The 18,059-nt window shown below is 49.6% G+C and overlaps 2 protein-coding genes across 4 annotated transcripts; both read right to left on the bottom strand.

Moving 5' to 3' along the window:
- Positions 1–1,717: 1,717 nt before the first annotated feature.
- On the bottom strand, positions 1,718–11,412 carry ATF6B (activating transcription factor 6 beta). 3 transcript variants are annotated; one of them, XM_036767923.1, is made up of 18 exons: positions 11,306–11,412; positions 10,763–10,842; positions 10,507–10,585; positions 9,789–9,880; positions 9,520–9,655; positions 7,817–7,902; positions 7,508–7,643; positions 7,295–7,426; positions 7,014–7,165; positions 6,049–6,234; positions 5,869–5,960; positions 4,692–4,868; positions 4,152–4,259; positions 3,721–3,808; positions 3,346–3,416; positions 3,107–3,218; positions 2,717–2,801; positions 1,718–2,381 (listed from the first exon to the last, which is right to left on the bottom strand). In XM_036767923.1, the coding sequence occupies exons 1-18, from the start codon at positions 11,388–11,390 to the stop codon at positions 2,152–2,154; spliced, it is 2,127 nt and encodes a 708-aa protein (XP_036623818.1). In that variant the 5' UTR covers positions 11,391–11,412; the 3' UTR covers positions 1,718–2,151. The 3 variants fall into 3 exon arrangements, with proteins under 3 accessions (XP_036623818.1, XP_036623817.1, XP_036623819.1); XM_036767922.1 differs by having other exon boundaries at positions 3,107–3,239; XM_036767924.1 differs by having other exon boundaries at positions 1,890–2,381; positions 3,107–3,239; positions 11,037–11,412.
- A 2,662-nt stretch (positions 11,413–14,074) lies between these two features.
- FKBPL (FKBP prolyl isomerase like) lies at positions 14,075–15,365 on the bottom strand. Its single transcript, XM_036768814.1, has one exon. The coding sequence runs from the start codon at positions 15,225–15,227 to the stop codon at positions 14,085–14,087; it is 1,143 nt and encodes a 380-aa protein (XP_036624709.1). The 5' UTR covers positions 15,228–15,365; the 3' UTR covers positions 14,075–14,084.
- Between the last annotated feature and the right edge of the window lie 2,694 nt (positions 15,366–18,059).

The following is an 18,059-nucleotide window of genomic DNA, read 5'->3' on the forward strand; positions in this document are numbered from 1 at the left end:
AAGAAATGGAGACAGTGAGAGAGGATTCACTGAGAGAAAAAAGAAATTTAGGGGGCAAAAGGAGAACAGAGAGAGGAAACATATAAAAGGAATGAAGAGGGAGGAAAGGAAACTGAGTGAGGAAAATGCAGGATGGGAGGAGAAGGAAATCAGAGTATCAAGAAAAAGCAGGGAAGGTGTGAACTTATCAAGTGATAGGGACTAAAAAGAAGAGAAAGGCAAGAGGGCTGGAAGGAGAGACAAGAGCCACAGCAGGCTACGAATGTGGGGTGAGGGAACTAAACAAGGGAGAAGATCGGATGGAATGAGGGAAAGGAGGTGAGGGTGTCTGCATTCCTGCTTCACCCAGCCTGAAAGGGGAAGAGACTTGGTAGGGTCTTGCCCCAGACAGTGATGGGAATAGGAGGAAAATTAATATTCTGTGTTCATCGTGGGTTAATGCCAATACCCTCCTCACTTTTGTCACCCCTCTCCCTCCCTAAAAGCTTTTCTCTCCAAAAGACCCCAAGCCTGACAACTCCTTTCCAAGGCCATCTCCAGTCTGTCATCAGCTGGGTACCAGGTATTTATGGCTGGGTGAGGGGACAGGAAGAAAGGAAATGGCTTTAGGGAAAGGAAGAATATAGGGCCTAAAGAGGATGAAGTAAAAGGAGGAGAAAGAGAAAAGAAATGGAAAAGGGAAAAGGAATATGAGGGAGAAAGTGTTTGGAAAGAAAAGGGCAAAGGGACTATGGGAAAAGGGGTGAGAAGCCAGAGAGGCCTTTCTGAGGGAAAAAAGGTCTAGTTCCTGGGAGCCCCTGTTCCAGGTTGCCATGGTTACCCAATCTGTTTTCACCCCAAACATGTATTTTTTTTTGGGGGGGGAGGTGACGCAGAGGCAGGGCCTGGTTGGACACGTGAGGTCCTGTCCCTCCCCTGTAGACCTGGGCTCCAGTCCCGGGGTGGCCCATGTCCAGTCCTATGGGCTTCCAGCCCAGCCCAGCCTACAGGCTCTTTCTGACCTAGGATAATTCAGCAGGGTCATGTCCCAGGGGTGGTTCACAGGAACAATTGAATAGAGGACCCCCCTCCCCCCAATCAAACTTCCCCTTTCTCCCCACTAAACCTCCCCCCACTAAATCAAGGTGGACAATGTATTTTGTACCACCCAAAGCAGGTTCCCCCCACTCTTCTTTCCCCCCCACTCTACTCCTGGGGTTACAAATCTGAGTTGAAGTACAAGCCTACCCCACCCTACTCTGAGTCTCACCCACTACCCTATAGTGGCCCCTCCTTCCCAGGCATAGATCCCTCTGGCCTCTTTTAATTGTTTGTCTAGGCAGAAAGGCCAAGGTGACCGTGGAAGGTGGTGACTAGAGGACAGGCAGGACCTGTCACAGCGTAGGGGCCCAATGACTGCTAGTCCCAAGGGATGGGGAAGTCCCCATTCCATCCTGTTTATACAAACAGTCTGGGCCTGCGCATCCATCAGTTTGTCAGTTCTGAGGACACCCTCTCTTCCTTTCTCCACACCCTGTGTTAGAGCTAGACATGGCCCACAGCAGGGGGGAGGAATGAAGGGGGTAGGTGATGACATTAGGTCTGTGATGATATACCCACCCCACCCCACATCCAGCTGTCTTTCTGTTTTCTCTCTGGTTATGAATACACCCCTTGGAGCACTGAATACACTTTTCTCCTAAAGCCCAAATGAAAACCCAGAAAGGAGAGCACTATTCCTCCTCTTCCTAGCCATTTATTTAATAATAAAAAAAGAGAACACACAAATTTCAATCGCCCCCCAATCATCTCCTCTCCCCCTTTTCCCCCAATAACCTCCCCACAAAATGTAAAAACCTTGGTCCCACCTGGGGACTAGTTTCCCCCCACCCCCACCCACCCCCACCCCCAACACCGGAGAAAAACGCAGAATAAGGGATATGTGCAGGAGTCCACAAAAAATGGAGCTTACCCAATATCCCTCCTTCCAAGAAGGAAACAGGGACTGGAGGACTGGAGAAGAGCTGAATCTTCTGTACAGAAAAGGGAACTAGGGAGAGGGGACAGTCCCACCCCCAAATAAGTGCCTTATTCATGCCAAGCCCTGAACTAGAGAAACAGAGGGCACACCCCACCACATTCTCAGCTTTAAGTCAGTGCAAGCTCGAGCTGTTACGGATGACCGAGGTAGAAGGGCTGGTGAGAAGCTTGCCTAGAAGAGCCGGGTGCTGGAGGAGGCAAGGGGTTGCCTGAAGCATTGCCAGGAGGAGGGGGGGGCTGCTTTCGAAGGGAGGGGGGCACTGTGGAGCTCTTGATGTGGATGACCCTGGTGTCCATGACCTCACATTCAATCTGCATCATCACCTCATAGTCCCCTGTACTGCCGCGACCTGAAAGGGTCTCTGTGGGAGGAGGAAGGGAGGTTAGGCACTCAGTGATCAGAATTAAAATAATGGAGGAAACAAACAAGAACAAGAAAGGAAAAAAGCAGAGAACAAAACAGGCCTGTGTGGAGAGACAAACAGGACAAAACAGGAGAAGGCACAGGTCTGGAGCCACGAGGGTTATATGAGGTACACTCCCACCTCCCAAAGTCACTATTCCACTCTGTGCTTTCCCCCAAATACTGCTCGTCTGCCCAACAAACCTCACTGCTCCCCAGGACTAATCCGTCAGGCGCGCTGATTTTGAAGTCTATCCCCACCCTGCTCCCTCCTCTAAAGGAAAGAAGAATTACCATTGGGGGTCATGGCTGGCATCACCAAAGACATCTTTGGGCGAGAAGTCTTGTTGTGGCTGATTGCTGGGAGCAAAAGGTGATCCTAGAGAAGCGTGATGAGTCATAGCCATTTACCAAACATCTACTATGTGCACAGCAAATGAGAAAGGAGCAGGCTGGGACGGGGTGTGTGTCCTGCCTGTTCCTTCCCTCATCTGCCTCCCTTCACTCCTGCCCCTCTCCCCAGAGGCCCTGTCAGACCAGTGGAGTGAGTGCAGAAAACCAAATGCGATGATGCAGAGTATGAGGCCATAAGCAGCAGTGTGCCCTGAACCCGGCACTCTTGCTCTGGTCCTGGCTCCCTCCTCCACTGGGGAATACTGACTACAGCGGTGCTGAGAGGCTCACCCTTCGGAAGGAGACGACGTAGAACGTGTCTTCCCGACGGTCAATAGCATCTAGGAACTCTGGCTGTGGACGCCTGGGGTGGTGATACAGCTGCAGCTGGCTCACAGAGTCCCTGGTGAGGGTGGAGAGAGGACTGGGAATGACAGAAGGACATCCCAACACAATATTCAAATTCCATCCGAGAGGATGCAAGGGCCTTCCCTTAGTGGAAAGGGCAGACACACAGCAGCCCCACTCACCTTTCAGTGGGGCCAGAGGGCCGAGGAGGGACTGACCAGGCTGGAGGTGGTTTCTTCCATTGGTGAGACTTCTGCAAAAAAAGGCATCTAAGGATACAGGGATGGGCGGAGAGACAGTAGCATGTCCAAGGCAACCCTGGAAGCTGCTACCACCCTGCCCACACTCGAGAGTCTCTCTCTCCAATTAAAATTCCTAGGACTTTCCATACTAAGTCTGGTACTCCTAACTGCCCAGAATTCCCTCACCATTCAAACTCTACCCCACCTCTCCTGCTCCTCCCCTCTGCCCTCCAGGATCCCTAGACCCTCCCCACCTGGTTTTCTACACCACTGCAGCTGGGCCCACTAAAATCCATCGACACATCCATCTCCTACCTGTTTCTCCCTGACCTTCCGGGGCTGAGGACTTCTCTTTCTTCCACTCTGGTGTCGCTGGACCCAGCCACTAAGTTCATCTGCAAGCCTAGGAAGAGAGAGCCAGGGGACAGACTGAACACCCCACCCCCCTCATCCTCCCTTGGAATAAGAGGCTCTGAGAGATCATCCCACTCCGGCATGCCACCTCCCCATCATTCCTCCAACAGAAAATCAACACACACACAGGCACATGCGCACAGTCAAGGCGACAGAGTAAAGAAGCCTAGAACAAAGGGCCAATGAAGAACTTGGGTCTGGCAATGGTGGGGATGGGCACACGATCTCTCAGTACAGGAGAGCCTGTCATCAGTCTAGACCAGGGGGAAAAGAAAGAGATGAAGAGAACACCCCAAGAGGGCATTTGCCCCATCACAAACGATCCCCCTTACCGGAGAGACTCAGTCCGGTTGAAGTGACGACAGTCAGATGAGAGGAAGAACTGGTCTAAGTCTCTCAGCAACAACTCCTTGGCTCCCTTGGGAAAAGTTGTTAGGTTCCTGGAGTACAGCAGGAAAGGGGTACACGGTTAGAGCCTGTCCCAATCCTACCTCCAACAAGAGATGGGGGATCAGAGGCTTCTAGAACTAGGGGAAGGAGAGAGGCAGAAGGCAGGGTCTTTCATCCTCAGTAGATCGGGCTTTAATCAATCCATGAACACGTACTGAGCATCTAGATACACCACTGTGCCAACCAATGGGAACACAAAGACAAAAATACAAGGTGCTGCCTTCAAAGAGCTCACAGATACCTATGTACGAATATGGGAAATAAATACAAGGCAAATTTTCAGGGGAAAGCCCTACTGGGAGGGAGGAGGGGTCAGGAAAAATGTCATGCAGATTGAACTGAACTGGCAAGAAAAGCAGAGACTGAAGATGTGCATGTGAGAAGGGGGCGTATTCCGGGCACACCAGTGAGTCTCATCTTACCTGAAATGGGACTGGCCAGAGGGCCTGGGCTGTGATTCCTTATGGCCCAGTGGTGTCCCCCGGGTGTCCTCCCCAGGAACTACCCCTTGCTCTGAGAACTCCAGGAGGTGCCTCTGGGGCCAAGACTCTTCCTTGCCCATCGGAGGTGAAGCTGGAGCCGGAGGTGATTCACTGATGCTAGGGAAGATGACAAAGTAACAGTGATAATACACATTTATGTAGCACCTGAAGATTTACCAAGTACTTTCCTTATAGAAAGTCCATGGAGTAAGGAGAGTAAGTATTATTACCCATATCTGACACGTGACAAAACTGCGAATGACAGAAGTTCAATGAATTGGCCACAATCACAAAACTAGGAAGTGACAGCCCACATTAGAATCCAAGCGTCCTGGGTCCAAGTGCCACGGGACTTGGAATTTGGGGGAAGGATCCAACACCCCACTGACCTCTCAGTCCCTCCTGTTCTATATCTATCCCAGGCTATAGCAGACCTGAGAGCCATGATGACCTACATCATTAAACCTGTAAGGGACAGAAGATGGGCACTATCATTAGGTGGGCAAGAAGGAATCAACAACCATGCCTGACACTCCTATTTATTTAACCAAATCTAATTTAATTAAACTGAGAAAACAATCGGTAAGCACTTAGGTAAGGCACTATGCTATAGGCTAAGGATGAAAAGACAAAAACAATCCCTGCCCTCAAGGAGCTTACATTTTGTGGAGAGATTTATCTACAGGTCAATGTAAAATGTATACAAAGCAGTTTCAGGGATAAGAGGCATGGGGAGGAGTAGAGGGGGAGTGACCAGGAGGGCATGGAGCTGGAAGAGGAAGCATGGCATATGCGATCAGAGGGTAAATCCATTTAGCTGAAAGAGGGAGGGGCAGGGCAGATAAAGGGAAGCAGTGGAATGGTAAAGTCCCGGGGAACGCCAGCTGTGAAGGGCTCTGAACGACAAACTGAGGAGTTTAGGTGAAATTTTAGAGTCGAGAGGAAGCCCCTGGAGCTTCCTGAGTGTGTGAAGGGTGAATGGAAAGGCAGCCAAAAGAAGCCTCCAAGGGAGACAAGATGGGCTCTGCCCCAAGGCAAGGGCAATGGGAAGCCTCAGTCCTGTTTCATCTTGCTCAAGTGTAAGGAACACAAAGTGAAGGGGAACTGGGGCCCTTACCTCACAGGCCCAAAGTTGAAGGCGATGAAGAGGAGGAAGACCATGACACAGATGACCTTCCTGTTCCCAGACCCAAACTTCAGTTCGCTGTTCTAGAAAGGCAGAAGATAAATGGGGCAGAGTAAGTCACCCTGAGGCTGCCTTTGGTGGGCAGGCTGCCCCGGGCCCCAGGGCCCTCACCTCGGCCAGCAGCCCCTCCAGCCGTCTTCGGAGAGCTGCATTCTCACGGCGGAGCTGCTGGTTGTCTGCGAGGACCACTTGGAGCCGGGCCTCCAGCCCCTGCAGATACTCCTTCTTCTTCCGCCGGGACTGACAGGCTGACTCACGGTTCTTGATCATCCGCTGCTGACGCTTCAGCAGCTTTGCCTGGATGTGTGTGTCGAGGGTGAAGACGTCAGGGACACTCCCTTCCCTGAGACCTCCAGCCCTGCTCTCAAGTCCAAAGAGTAGACCCTCCCAAGACCTCTGACCGACTTGCTTTCTGGCTTCCTTACCCTAGCAGCTGGGGAGAGTCTTCCCTCTCCTGACCTCTCCGAGGGAAGTTATTTCCATAACTTCCCCTTGTTCTGGCTCAGTGGAGAGAGTGCTGAGCCTAGCGTCAGGAAGACTCATCTTCCTCAGTTCGAATCCGGCCTCAGACACTTACTAACTGTGACCTTAGGCAAATAATTTAACCCTGTTTGCCTCAGTTTCCTCATGTGCAAAATAAGCTGGAGAAGGAAATGGGAAACCATTCCAGTGTCTTTGCCCAGAAAACCCCAAAGGGGTTCAGGAAGAGTTGGACACGACTGGAAACACTGAACAACAATCCCCAGTTGCAAATTCCCACTGCACATCTATGTGGAATCTCCCTTCTGAACACCCTCCTCATGGTACAAAGTCAACCCCGCTGGAGTACAAGGTCTCACTTTTCAGCCCCTGTCTCTCCCCTTCCTCAGAGTCATGGCCCAACACATGTTCTCCACCCCAGGCCTGCACCGCTAGGCCAGGACACCATCCTTTCTGGCCCTATTCTCCCACGGCCCTCCTGTTTTGTCCTCCTCTCTCTTCCCTATCCTATGTCTCATCTCCAACTTTTTCAACTTCGTTTTCTTACAATAGGTTTTCTCTGTAATCTCCCACCATCATTTCTCCATAATACTTACATCCACCTCCGGAGGGCATGGAGTCCCAGGCATGGGAGCTGGAACAATGCTCTTCCTTTCCAATCGGGGGGTGGGGGGAGCTGGGCCCTCCCCCACAGGTGGTTGTACTTGAACAGGGCCTTGGAAAAGGACTACGGAAGGCCCAGATGGGACTGAGTGGAGAGAGGGAATATAGAGTATAGTAAGGTAGGCAGCCTGTACTTTACTATAAGCATTCCTAGTTCAGGGGTTCGAGAAGTGGTGGCCTTCCTGGATTCAGCCCTGGCTCCCTTCTTCCATACCTGGTGGGGGTTGGCCTAGGGGCTGCAACAAGACTGTGGTGCTGGGAGGTGAATTTCGGGGAGGCAGTGGGACATTTGTCATCATGGCAGGCTTTGGTTGCAGTGGTGGCTTCCGGTGGGGTGGAGCCTTTCCTGGGGAAGGGACAAAAAGAAGAGTTATCAGGAAAGCAGGCCGCTTAAACTAGGAAACTCAGGAGGCAGGATGGACATTACCTGAGGGGCCATCAGGGGTTGGACCCACGTTAATCTGGACTGATCCAAATGGGGAAGTCAGGACATCCCCTACAAGGCAGAGTTGAGGGGCTGGCGATTCTGACTTTACTCCTAACACCTCCTCTTCTACAAGTGGCTGCAGAGAAAGCACAGAGCGTAGGTGTAAAGTGAGAAGAAAGGAGTAGGGGGGAGGGGAAAGGGAGAGCAATGGTCAGGAAGTATTCTGGTTACAGAAAAACTTCTTACACCAGGGTGGGGGGATGAGGGGGTAATAAACTGGTTGGGGAGAAAGTAAGAGGTGAAGCTTACCTTACTGGGAGATTCTGTGGAGAGCAATGAGGCCTCTGAGCTAAGAGGCGAAGAAGGTGAGATGGGCTCTGTCTTGGTCTGTGTATCTGCAAGGTGGGAAAAAAGAGGTTTGGGGGAACAGGTGGTGTGGTTGGACCTGCACTTTAGGAAAATTACTTTGGTGGCTGTGTCAATAATGGATTGCAGTGGGCTCAGACTTGCGATCATTTCAATAGTCAAGGCGGAGGGAGTGAGAGTTTACACCTAGGGTCGTGCTAGTCGAGTACAGAGAAAGAAGGGCACATGTAAGACATTGTGGAAATAGATTTAGCACCTGACTGGATATGGAGGATGAGTGAGAGACAATTACGCCTTCAAAATATCTCAGCACTACTCCTTTCCAGGTCCTCGTCACCTCCAATGCTGGAATACTGTAATGACCTAACTGGTCTTCCAGCTTTCAGCCTCTCGTCCTCTCCCCCCACCCTACCCCCTTAACAATACTCCACCACTGCTCCCACAGTCTTCCTTGTACACTGCTTTTATCGGGTTCTTCTCTGACAGAAATCTTTCCACGGCTTCCCACTGCCTCTAACAACAGTAACAGCCTGTGTTTACGTAGTACTTTATGGCTATATAACCCTTTCACATGCATTGTCCCATCCTGCCAAGCTAGGCCCTTCACTCAATCAACATTCTTAAGGCCTAAGGCCATGACCTACTTATTCAGCTTCAGCTCCTGCTACTTACCAGTCCAAACCCTACATTCCAAGACAGGCTAATGACTCACTGCTCCAAGAACACACCGTGTCCATTCAAACCCCTGCTCCTTTAGTAATACTGCTTTCCCTAACCAGAATACCCTACTCTTTCCTCTCCACCTGCTCCCAATTCTCCCAGTTTTCCAGGATCCAGACTAAATTCTACCTCCTCCAATGACCTTTTCCCTAGCAAATGCACTTGCAATAAGGGGGCTTCCCTCCTAACCCCAACAGCACTACACCTATCCTCTGAATGCGGTGCCGAATCCTAAGATCCTGCGTGGTATTACTTCAGGGTATTTTCTTCCTTGTCTACCCTACTCATGCTTTCACTACTTAGGCCATCACTTTACCTCCTCCCCATTAACCCCGAGGTTGGTTTTTGCCCAGACGTCAATGTTACGCCGTGCCACACTCCCCCACTTTCCAGATCCCCTTCTTGTTTCATCATCTCTAGAGCAGAAGAAGCTCCTTGCGGGCAGCAACTATCTTGCTGGCTTGTATCTGTATCCCCAGCATCTAGCAGATAGCCTGGCACTTAGCAAGCATTTAATAATTGCTTAAAGTTCTCTGGGAGCAGGGAGAGACATCTTGCACTTTCCACAGTGCAAGGCACATATTAAGCCCTCCATGAATACTTTTGGACTAATCAATCACGAAGGAGACAATACAGATTGCTTAAGAACATTTGCAAAACAGGACACAAGTAGAACCTGTAAAGGCTGAAGGAATGCAAAGTGAGGTGAGATTCATTACCTGGTGGAAAGTTTGGAATATGGATTGGGGAAGGGAGAATGGGGACAGGACCTCTACATCTCTCTGGTCTCATTTTCCCAGACAAAGCCCTAGACCTTAATCTCCCCTCCCTGATGGTTTCTTTTCCAGTGGTCTGCCATCCCCTACTTCTTTCTTGCCATCACACAATGGGAGCCTAGAGTGGGGGGAAGAAAAGACAGTGACTACCTGAGGGGTTATCTGGGGTGAGGCCCGAACTAATCTGGATAGCTCCAAATGAAGGTTTCAGAACATCCCCCAAGAGGCAGTGTGGAGGGCTAGGAGATTCTATCTTCACACCAAGCACCTGTTCTCCCACAGAGGCCTGCAGGGAGTGGAAGGAAAGACAGAGTAAATCAGATGGAAGAAGAGGCGGGAAAGAAGGCTCTCATATAAGGATGAACAGCTCACAAATAACGTGTGAATGAAACAGAGTAGAAGGGAAATGAAACTCTCACCTGGCCAAGGGGCTCCGTGGAGAGAAGCGACGACTCGGAGCTGAGAGAAGAGGAGGAGCAAGGGGAAGAAGGTTCTGACTTCACCTGTAGGTCTGGAAGTGAGGGGTGTGTGGGAGGGTGGTGAGTAAGAGAGAAAGGTCTAAAAGAAGAGTTAGTGGCTTAAGTTATGGTCTTGCTGTGTTACCAAGTCTAATTTTTAAAAAAGAAATATTAAAGAACAGTTTTGTTGAAAGTAAAGCCCCGGTGCCATTAACTGTCCACATTCATCCTTGGGCACACAGTGTGTATGTTGGTTGTAACTCAAATCAGTTTACCCTTTTGTGTTAAGACTATTTCACCAACTGCTACGGTCAAATCTTTGTATGAGAGAAAACAACCGAAACTTTATTTTTCTACTGACATTTCTAACGCTGGTATGTCAAAAAAATAAAAAGAGCTAAAAAAAGTCTTTGGGAGGATGGAAAAATAGAGGGGAGAAGAGCCTTTAGAGGAAGGATCTCGGGAGCCTCGGGGTAAGGGGTGCAAAGAGGGATCTGAAGAAATGGAGGAAAACGTAAGGGTTTCTGGAAAATGGGTGGGGGCAAGATACGGCGCCTCCCCAAAAGATGAGGTCTTGGGAAGAAACTGCATTGGGAAGTACTTGGAAAGTAGATTCCGAAATCTGGGAGGAGATGGTGCGCAGGTAATTAAGGAAGATGGGGCACAAGGCATCCTTCACCTGGGAAGATGGGCAGCGGGTCCCATGGGGGCTCAGGGGAGGTGATGTCCATGCCCACATCCAGGGAGCCGCTATCAAACTGCGAGAGAGAGGAGAGCGAGAGGTAAGAGCGAGGAAGGATCCCCAGCAAGAGGAGAGCTGCCCCGTAAGCTCCCAGAGGTGTCGGGCCGGGCTAGGGGCGGTGACGTGGGGCGAGTCACCTCCCCTCCCCCGGCCTCAGTTTCCCCATCTGTCTCTCCTGGCTGCGACAATTTACCGGGACATCTTGCTCCAGACATCTGAAGAGCTGGGCTTGCTCCTCAGCCACTTCATCGAGGCAATTATAGAGGGTGCGGTCTGCAAGGGTGGATATGACAGCGATTACCCCCATCCGGTCTCAGTGGTATTCTCCAACATCATACCCCCCCGCCCCCACTCCCACCATGGTACAATCCAAAGGGCTCAACCCCTCCCCACACAAGTGGTACAATCCCTAACTCCCTCTAGCGCCCTGCGCCTTCCCACAGAGAGAGGGGGAGGGGGTTCCTCACCCATTTAACGTGAAAAGAAGTACAGTGGAACAGTTCAACGGTTCCCACGACGGGCACCCCGCAAGCAGGACAACCCGCAGGGGGGAAACACCCCCCCCATCTAAATTCCTAGATAGTTCAGCCCAGAAACCACGCCCCACCCAGGTTCCCGTAGATGGTAGATTCCTTAATGGCATTCCTCATACTAGTCCCCTGTCCCTTCCTCGAAACCCCTCAGGGAAACGGCACACCGTAGCCTCCTCCACCTCCCCAGCCCCTTCCCCGCGGACCCCAGTCCTCAGCGCTGAGCAGGTTGTCGGCAAAGAAACGAGCCGGATCGGCGATTTCGCTGAGCAGCAGCAGTTCCGCCGCCATTTTCCCCCCACCCCCCCAACCCGGAGCCGGTTCGAGCCCCACCCCCTCCCCAATAGAGACCAATCATAATGCCATTATGAACCTTTCCTCCCCGGAAGCCCGTCTGACCAATAAAATGCTGCAATGCTTGGGGTGGAGTGAGCCAATAGGAGGGAGGTTCTGCGTCTCTGGGATAAGGATTAAAAAAAATGATTAGGAAGAGAAGCCTAACTGGCACATTGCGCATGTGTAGCATCCCTCAGGGCTAAGAACCTCATTGAAGCGTCTATTTTGAATTACAGCAGGGGCATCCTGGGAATTGTAGTCATTTTACCTCCAAATCCCTTAACCTCAGAGAACATAGAGGAAACCGCAAGGGATTTGGGGTTTGGGTGTCAGAGACCTTGACTACGGACGTCACAGGTGCTTTCGGCGAGCCGTGCGTGAGTTTCGTGGTGATTGTAGTTTTCAGGAGTCAAGGTCGTTTCCTCTTCAGTTATCCTTTTTCTTTTAATGTGACTTCTTGGTGCCTGTGACATATAGCATGTAAAGCACTTTGCTAATCTTGAAGCATTATTTCTTCTTCTTCCCCTATTTCTTCCTCTTCGTCTTCCTGCTCCTCCTCTTCCTCTTCTTTCTTCTTCGCAAAATTCAGAGTTGGAAGGGACCTCAAAGGGCAAGGAAATATCTGTAATTAGAATCACGTAAGAATCCACAAGCTTGGCTTGCAGACCTTCAGTCATATGGGGAGTTCACTACCTGCGATCTAGTTTCGATTAAAATCCCACCTTCTTTCTGGGTGCCCGTTAATGCTAGTGTCTGTCTCTGAGATTATCTCCAGTTAACCCTGCTTGTGCATTGTTTGCATGTCTCCGCATTACGATGTAAGCTTCTTGAGGACCACCGGGACTGTTGAGCCTTTCTTTGTATCCGTGCTTATCGAAATGCGTGACGCGCGTTAAACGCTTGCTGACTGACCTCACTTTCCCGTCTAACTCAGCTCTATGATTAATTCCCAAAGCGGCCGATGGCCGGCTGGACAGCTCTGATTTTGGAAATGTTTACTTCTGTGAAATAAAATCTACCTCCCAACAACTTCCACTCCTTCATTCTGCCCTCTGGAACCAATGGCTCGTCATGACTGTTCTTCAGATACCTGAAGATGGCCATCACATCCTCTCAGTATTCTGACTGTTCTTAGCCCCACATTGCTTCTTCTGTGGGTACTAGTGACCTCGCCTCTCCTGGCCTTGGGCCTTCTCCCCACTTCTACTGGCTTTAGGCTTTCTATCAGCCCTGGACAGTCTGATCTTGACCCTTCCTGAATTGCTGGCGGTGATCTGACTTATCGGGGACCTACTATGTGCAAGTTTACAGTCTAAAATCTTTGACATGAGCCCTACACAAAAGGAAATGGAGTGTAAAAAGGCTAGGGCTTATAGCAAATCCAGAACTTCAAGGAACTGGAATAGAGGATGTCACCAGGTAAATAAATATGTAAGCAAAAACAAGTAGTCATGTAGCCAGGGCAAGGGATAATAATATAGATGGACAGTCTGAATACTCTACTGGCATCTTCTCCACGTTAAGAGGAAAGCTATGAAGGCCCCACCACATTTTGTGGACCCCTTGTAGTAAACAAGGGAGGACATGAAAAAGAGTGGCTCAGGATGGGCAGTCCTGGATGGTTGTGATTTACACCACTGTGTGGGGGCAGAGGGGCAAATACCAAATCAATGAGATTACATATTCTCTTGAATATGCGTGTAAGATTCTGTGGATACTGACCACAACAAAACAAAAAACAGCGTTCCTCCATGTCCACTGATAAAGAACTATAAGATGATTTGAGGAGGGAGGGAGGACTAACCACTAAAGAGAATCTGGAAAGGTTTCGTGTTGGACATGGCACCTAAGGCTTACCTTACATGAAGTTAGTTATTCTAAGAGGTAAAGAGGATTATAAGAATTGGATATCCTGTGTAAAGGGACAGAGGCAAGAGAAGGCATATTGAGTTCATAAACCAGTTAACAGGCCAGTTTTGTTGAAATTTAGAGCTCGAGTAATATAAAACTATAAAATAAGTCCAGAAATGTCAGTGAAGCTAGATTCTGGAAGGATTTAAATGCCAAGCTAAGGAGTTTGTATTTTCCCCTAGGGACCACCTAGGGAGCAACTGAAGTTATTTTAAGCAAGGCTATAGCATGGTCAGACTTGTGTTGGTCTAGAATACGGAACTTGAGGAATAGTGCAATAGCCACTGTAAGAAGAACAATCAAGGGAAAATAAAGGATTGCAGTAGGGCCGTGAGGGTTTGGGTGAGATCAGATTAGATAACATAAATTTGCAGCAGGCTCAATCTCAGTATTGAACGTGTGACTAGGAATAGACCAGATGGGTGATGAGATGAACCCAGGGCTAGGGAGAGGCAAATCAGGAGTGGCAATGATTCAAGTAGAAATTAGTGGTATATGGTTGAACTGATCGATCTCAGGCTCAAGATTGTGAATGGAGGAAAATGAGTGAAGGGAAGGAATGGAAACTGAAGGGGGGAAACAGTATTTCTCCAGGCCAGCAAAAAGGAGAATGGGATATGATGTAAAACCCAACAAGCCTTTTCTCCTCTGAATCCATGTACTCCAAAGCCTTCTCCTTAACAGCACGGACCACAAAGCACAGAATTTCTGTTCGCTCTTTTAAGTTCTGATTTTTAATTAGCCAAACATCTTTCGAAGGCCCCGAGCCAGCCCTGCATCCTGTTCTCTCCCCCTGATCACCACCCTCCCCAGCTCCTCTCTGGCAGCCCGGTTTCCTGGTTCCACCTCCAACACCCTCCGTAGGTCAGCAGCAGCTCCATCCAGTTCCCCAAAGGCGGCCCGGGCCACTCCCCTTCTGTACAGTGCCTTCACGTGTCTTGGGTCCCGTTCTAGTACTCGGTCACAGCTCTGAGCTGCCAAGGTGGGCAGCCCGAGCTGCAGCTGGCAGGCAGCTAGATTGGCATGAAGGATGGTTCGGTCTGGAGGGCCAGGTGGGGGAAGAGTCAGCAGCAGCCGAAGAGCTCGGCCATAGCACCTAGCAGCTGCCTCAGGGTTCCCGGCTCTGAACAATTCTGTGCCCCGAGCCCGCTCCTCTGAAGCTAGCTCTTCTTTCTCCCTGACTGACAACTCCCAAGAGTCCTTGCCCAGGGTGAAAGAGGCCAGGGTGATCAAGGCAGGGGGCTCAGCTCCACCAGGGAGCAAGAGTTCTGCCTGTTCACCCGAACACATGGTTTCCAGGCATTTCTCCAATACCTCTCCCCAGGGACTGTCTCTCCATGGCCCTGATCCCATAGTTAGTTGTGTCCAGCCTTCGGGCAGACCCACTCCAGGGGGAAGCCCAGATACTAGAACCTGGCATTGGGAGCCCCCCTTGGGTTTGTCCAAGCCCTGGCCCTGGACCATGATCCTCTTGACAAAGCTACCATCAGGGCAGTGCCAGAGGATGGGAGACTGGAGTGGCTCGGCAATCTCATGGGTGGGGTCTCCTCTCATCCCAGCAGGAACTCTGTCACACCCTGGAGGATCCTCTGTTGGAGGAATCTGTGAGTCTGAGTCTGCTGCAGCAGAAAGGGCTCCAGCAGGCAGGGCTCCAGAATTCAGCCCCATAGGCCTGTCTTCTCTGGGGCTGTCAGGCCCCTGCTGAACTTCCTGCTGTGGAAGGATGTCCTTCCCTACTATTGGATTGCCCGAGGACAACTTCACAGAGCCCTGGCTCATTCTGTCCATCTTGGGTGGGGATTCCAGCTTGAGAGACTGAGGGGTACTCTTCAGGGGCTCCGTCTCAGATCTGCACCTAAAAAGAGAACCAGAAAGAGTCATGAATGAATTCAGAATGCGCCCTCATGCCTCCTTCTGGGCCATGGGCATCTTTTCCTCAAACTCTCCTGCTTGGACTAGCTCCTGCTCCTCTGAAATAGCCAGGCTTTCCACCTCCCGGTCCTGCCTCGGACAGCTTGGAACTACAAATCCCAGAATTCTCTGCAATGACAATAGCCCACCCGCGCAACGGCGTGCCGGAAGGGCCAAAAGTCTCAGGAGAAGCCAAGGTGATGCGGCCTGGGAAAGAGCTGAGGATGCTGGGCGTCGCCACGCAACAAGAGTCTCTGCCGGGGACTTTCCCCTCGCTCTCACCTTTAGGAGGGATGTAGAGGACTGTTGACATCGCCAGTTCCTCCCCACCCCACCCCACGCGGTTGCTCACCTAGTGGCCTCCTGGTAACCAATCCAGGACCAGTAAATCTTCCCGTAGTTACATCATCGTGTGCTGACGTCATTTCCTTGGCAACCAGGCGCAACCAGGAACCCTAAATGTACGCCGTCGAACGCACTAGACCGGAAGCCTGGAGAGGGGGAGGAGCTAACAAGTCAGCCCCGAAAGTTAGAAAATGTTCTGTGTAGTTAGCTGTACAGCCGGGTGGGGGAACAAATGATGCCTTACGTAACTGAGATCGTGGGCCCTTTGGGTCCCCCTTGTGCCTAGTCCTGAGCCCCCTAGCCGTGCACGCAGCCCCAGGAGAGTTCTGCCCCGTCGTGGCTCCCAGCCCCCCAAGGCGGCCCTCACACTCTGCCCAGTCCTTAGCACAGTGCCTGGCACCTAGCAGGCACTGAGTAAATGCTAGTTAGATGACTGACCCCTAATTCTTTCCCATGTAGGCCCAGGGTCTTAATTGAAGGAGGAGCAAGTGCGTAAGGCTTCACACCTCTCGTCCCCAGCTCCACCTGGCACAGGCTCCTCATCAATAAGCTCTAGTCCTCACCCTAGAGGGGACGTACCCACCCAGATCAGAGCCAAAACGGGACCCTAGAGATCATCTAGTCATGTTATCATGGGCTTTTAAAGTGGATTGTGCCTGGCACATAGTGCTTAATTAATGTCCATCGATCATAGACCGCCTAGTCCAACTCCATTCTACACATGAAGAAACTGGGGCCCAGAGAGGTTAAGGGATTTGTCTGCACTGATAAAAAGGTACTTGCAGAACCAGGATTTAATTATCATCTCCGGGCTAATAATTCTAATTTATTTCTCCTGTTCTGGTCTATTGAATATCTTGAACCTGTAGACTTCTTAAACTCTCCGTGTCCAAACTGAACTCATTATCGTTTCCCCAAATCCTTCTCCTTTCCAGACTTTTCTTTTACTGTCCCAGGCACCACCATCCATCCTCCCGGTCACCTAGTCTCAAAACCTAGGAGTCATCCTCAACTATTCTTTCTTACCTCCGCTATCCAATCAGTCGCCAAATCCTGTCATTTATACCCCTTGCATATGGGTGGAAGGATATGCACAGTTTTATAGCCTTGCTCTCCAGAAGGGTTGGATCAGTTCTCACCACCAGCAACAATTAATGTCCCTATTTTTCCATATCCCCTCCAACATTTGTCATTTCCTTTTTCTGTCATATTAGCTAATCTGATAGGTGTAAGGTGGCACCTCAGAGTTGTTTTAATTTGCATTTCTCTAGTCCATAGTGATTAAGAGCATTTTTTCATAGGACTGTAGGTAGCTTTGATTTCTTCTTCTGAAAAATGCTTGTTCATATCCTTTATCCATTTATCAACTGGGGAATGACTTGTATTCTTATAAATTTGGCTCAGACCTTTATATATTTGAAAAATGAGGTTTTTATTAGAGAGATTTGCTATAAAAATTTTCCCCAGCTTCCTACTTCCCTTTTAATCTTGGCTGCATTGGTTTTATTTGTACAAAGCCTTTTTAATTTGATGTAATAAAAATTATCCATTTTATATACCATAATGCTCTGTATCTCTTGTTTGGTTCTAAATTTTTCCCTTACACATAAATCTGACAGGTAAAATATTCCCTTCTTCCCTAATTTGTTTATGTATCATTCTTTATGTCTAAATCATGAACCCATTTTGACTTTATCCTTGATATAGGTGTGAGATATTGATCTATACCTAGTTTCTGCCAAATTCTTTCCCGTTTCCCCAGCAATTTTTGTTAAAAAGTGATTTCTTGTCCCAAAATCTTGGATCTTTGGGTTTGTTCATTTGCTACTGTGTATTATGTATCTAATCTATTCAATTGATCCACGACTGTAGTTCTTAGCCAATATCAGGTTGTTTTGATGGTTATCACTTCGCAATACGGCTTGACATCTGGTACTGTTTCTCTTTCCTCTACGATCAAATATGAAATCCTCTGTTTTGCTTTTAAGGCCCTTCTTAACTTGGCCCCTTTCTGCTTTTCCAGTCTTCTTATACTTTACTCTCTACCATACGCTCCCCATGATCCAGCAATGCTGGCCTCCTTTTGGTTCCTCCCACATAGCACTCCCTCTCCAGATTCTAGGCATTTTCACTTGCTTTCCCCCACGCCTAGAATTCTCTCCTTCTTCATCTTTGTCTCCTGGCTTTCTTCAAATCTCAACTGAAATCTAATCTTCTGCAAGAAGTCTTTCCTAATCCTCCTTAGTCTTCGTATGCTGAGATTACCCCTTAATTTATCCTGTATGTATCTTGTTTGTACATAGTTATTTGTATGTTGTCTCTCCCACTAGACTGTGAACTGCTTGAGAGCAGGGACTTTTTTGCCTTCTTTGTATCTCCAGTCCTTTGCTCAGTACCTAGCACATAGTAGGTGCTTACTAAATGCTTGTTGACTGACAGACTCCAAACCCAGTTTTT

Source organism: Trichosurus vulpecula, chromosome 7, assembly GCF_011100635.1.
Source record: "Trichosurus vulpecula isolate mTriVul1 chromosome 7, mTriVul1.pri, whole genome shotgun sequence".
NCBI lineage: Eukaryota > Metazoa > Chordata > Mammalia > Diprotodontia > Phalangeridae > Trichosurus > Trichosurus vulpecula.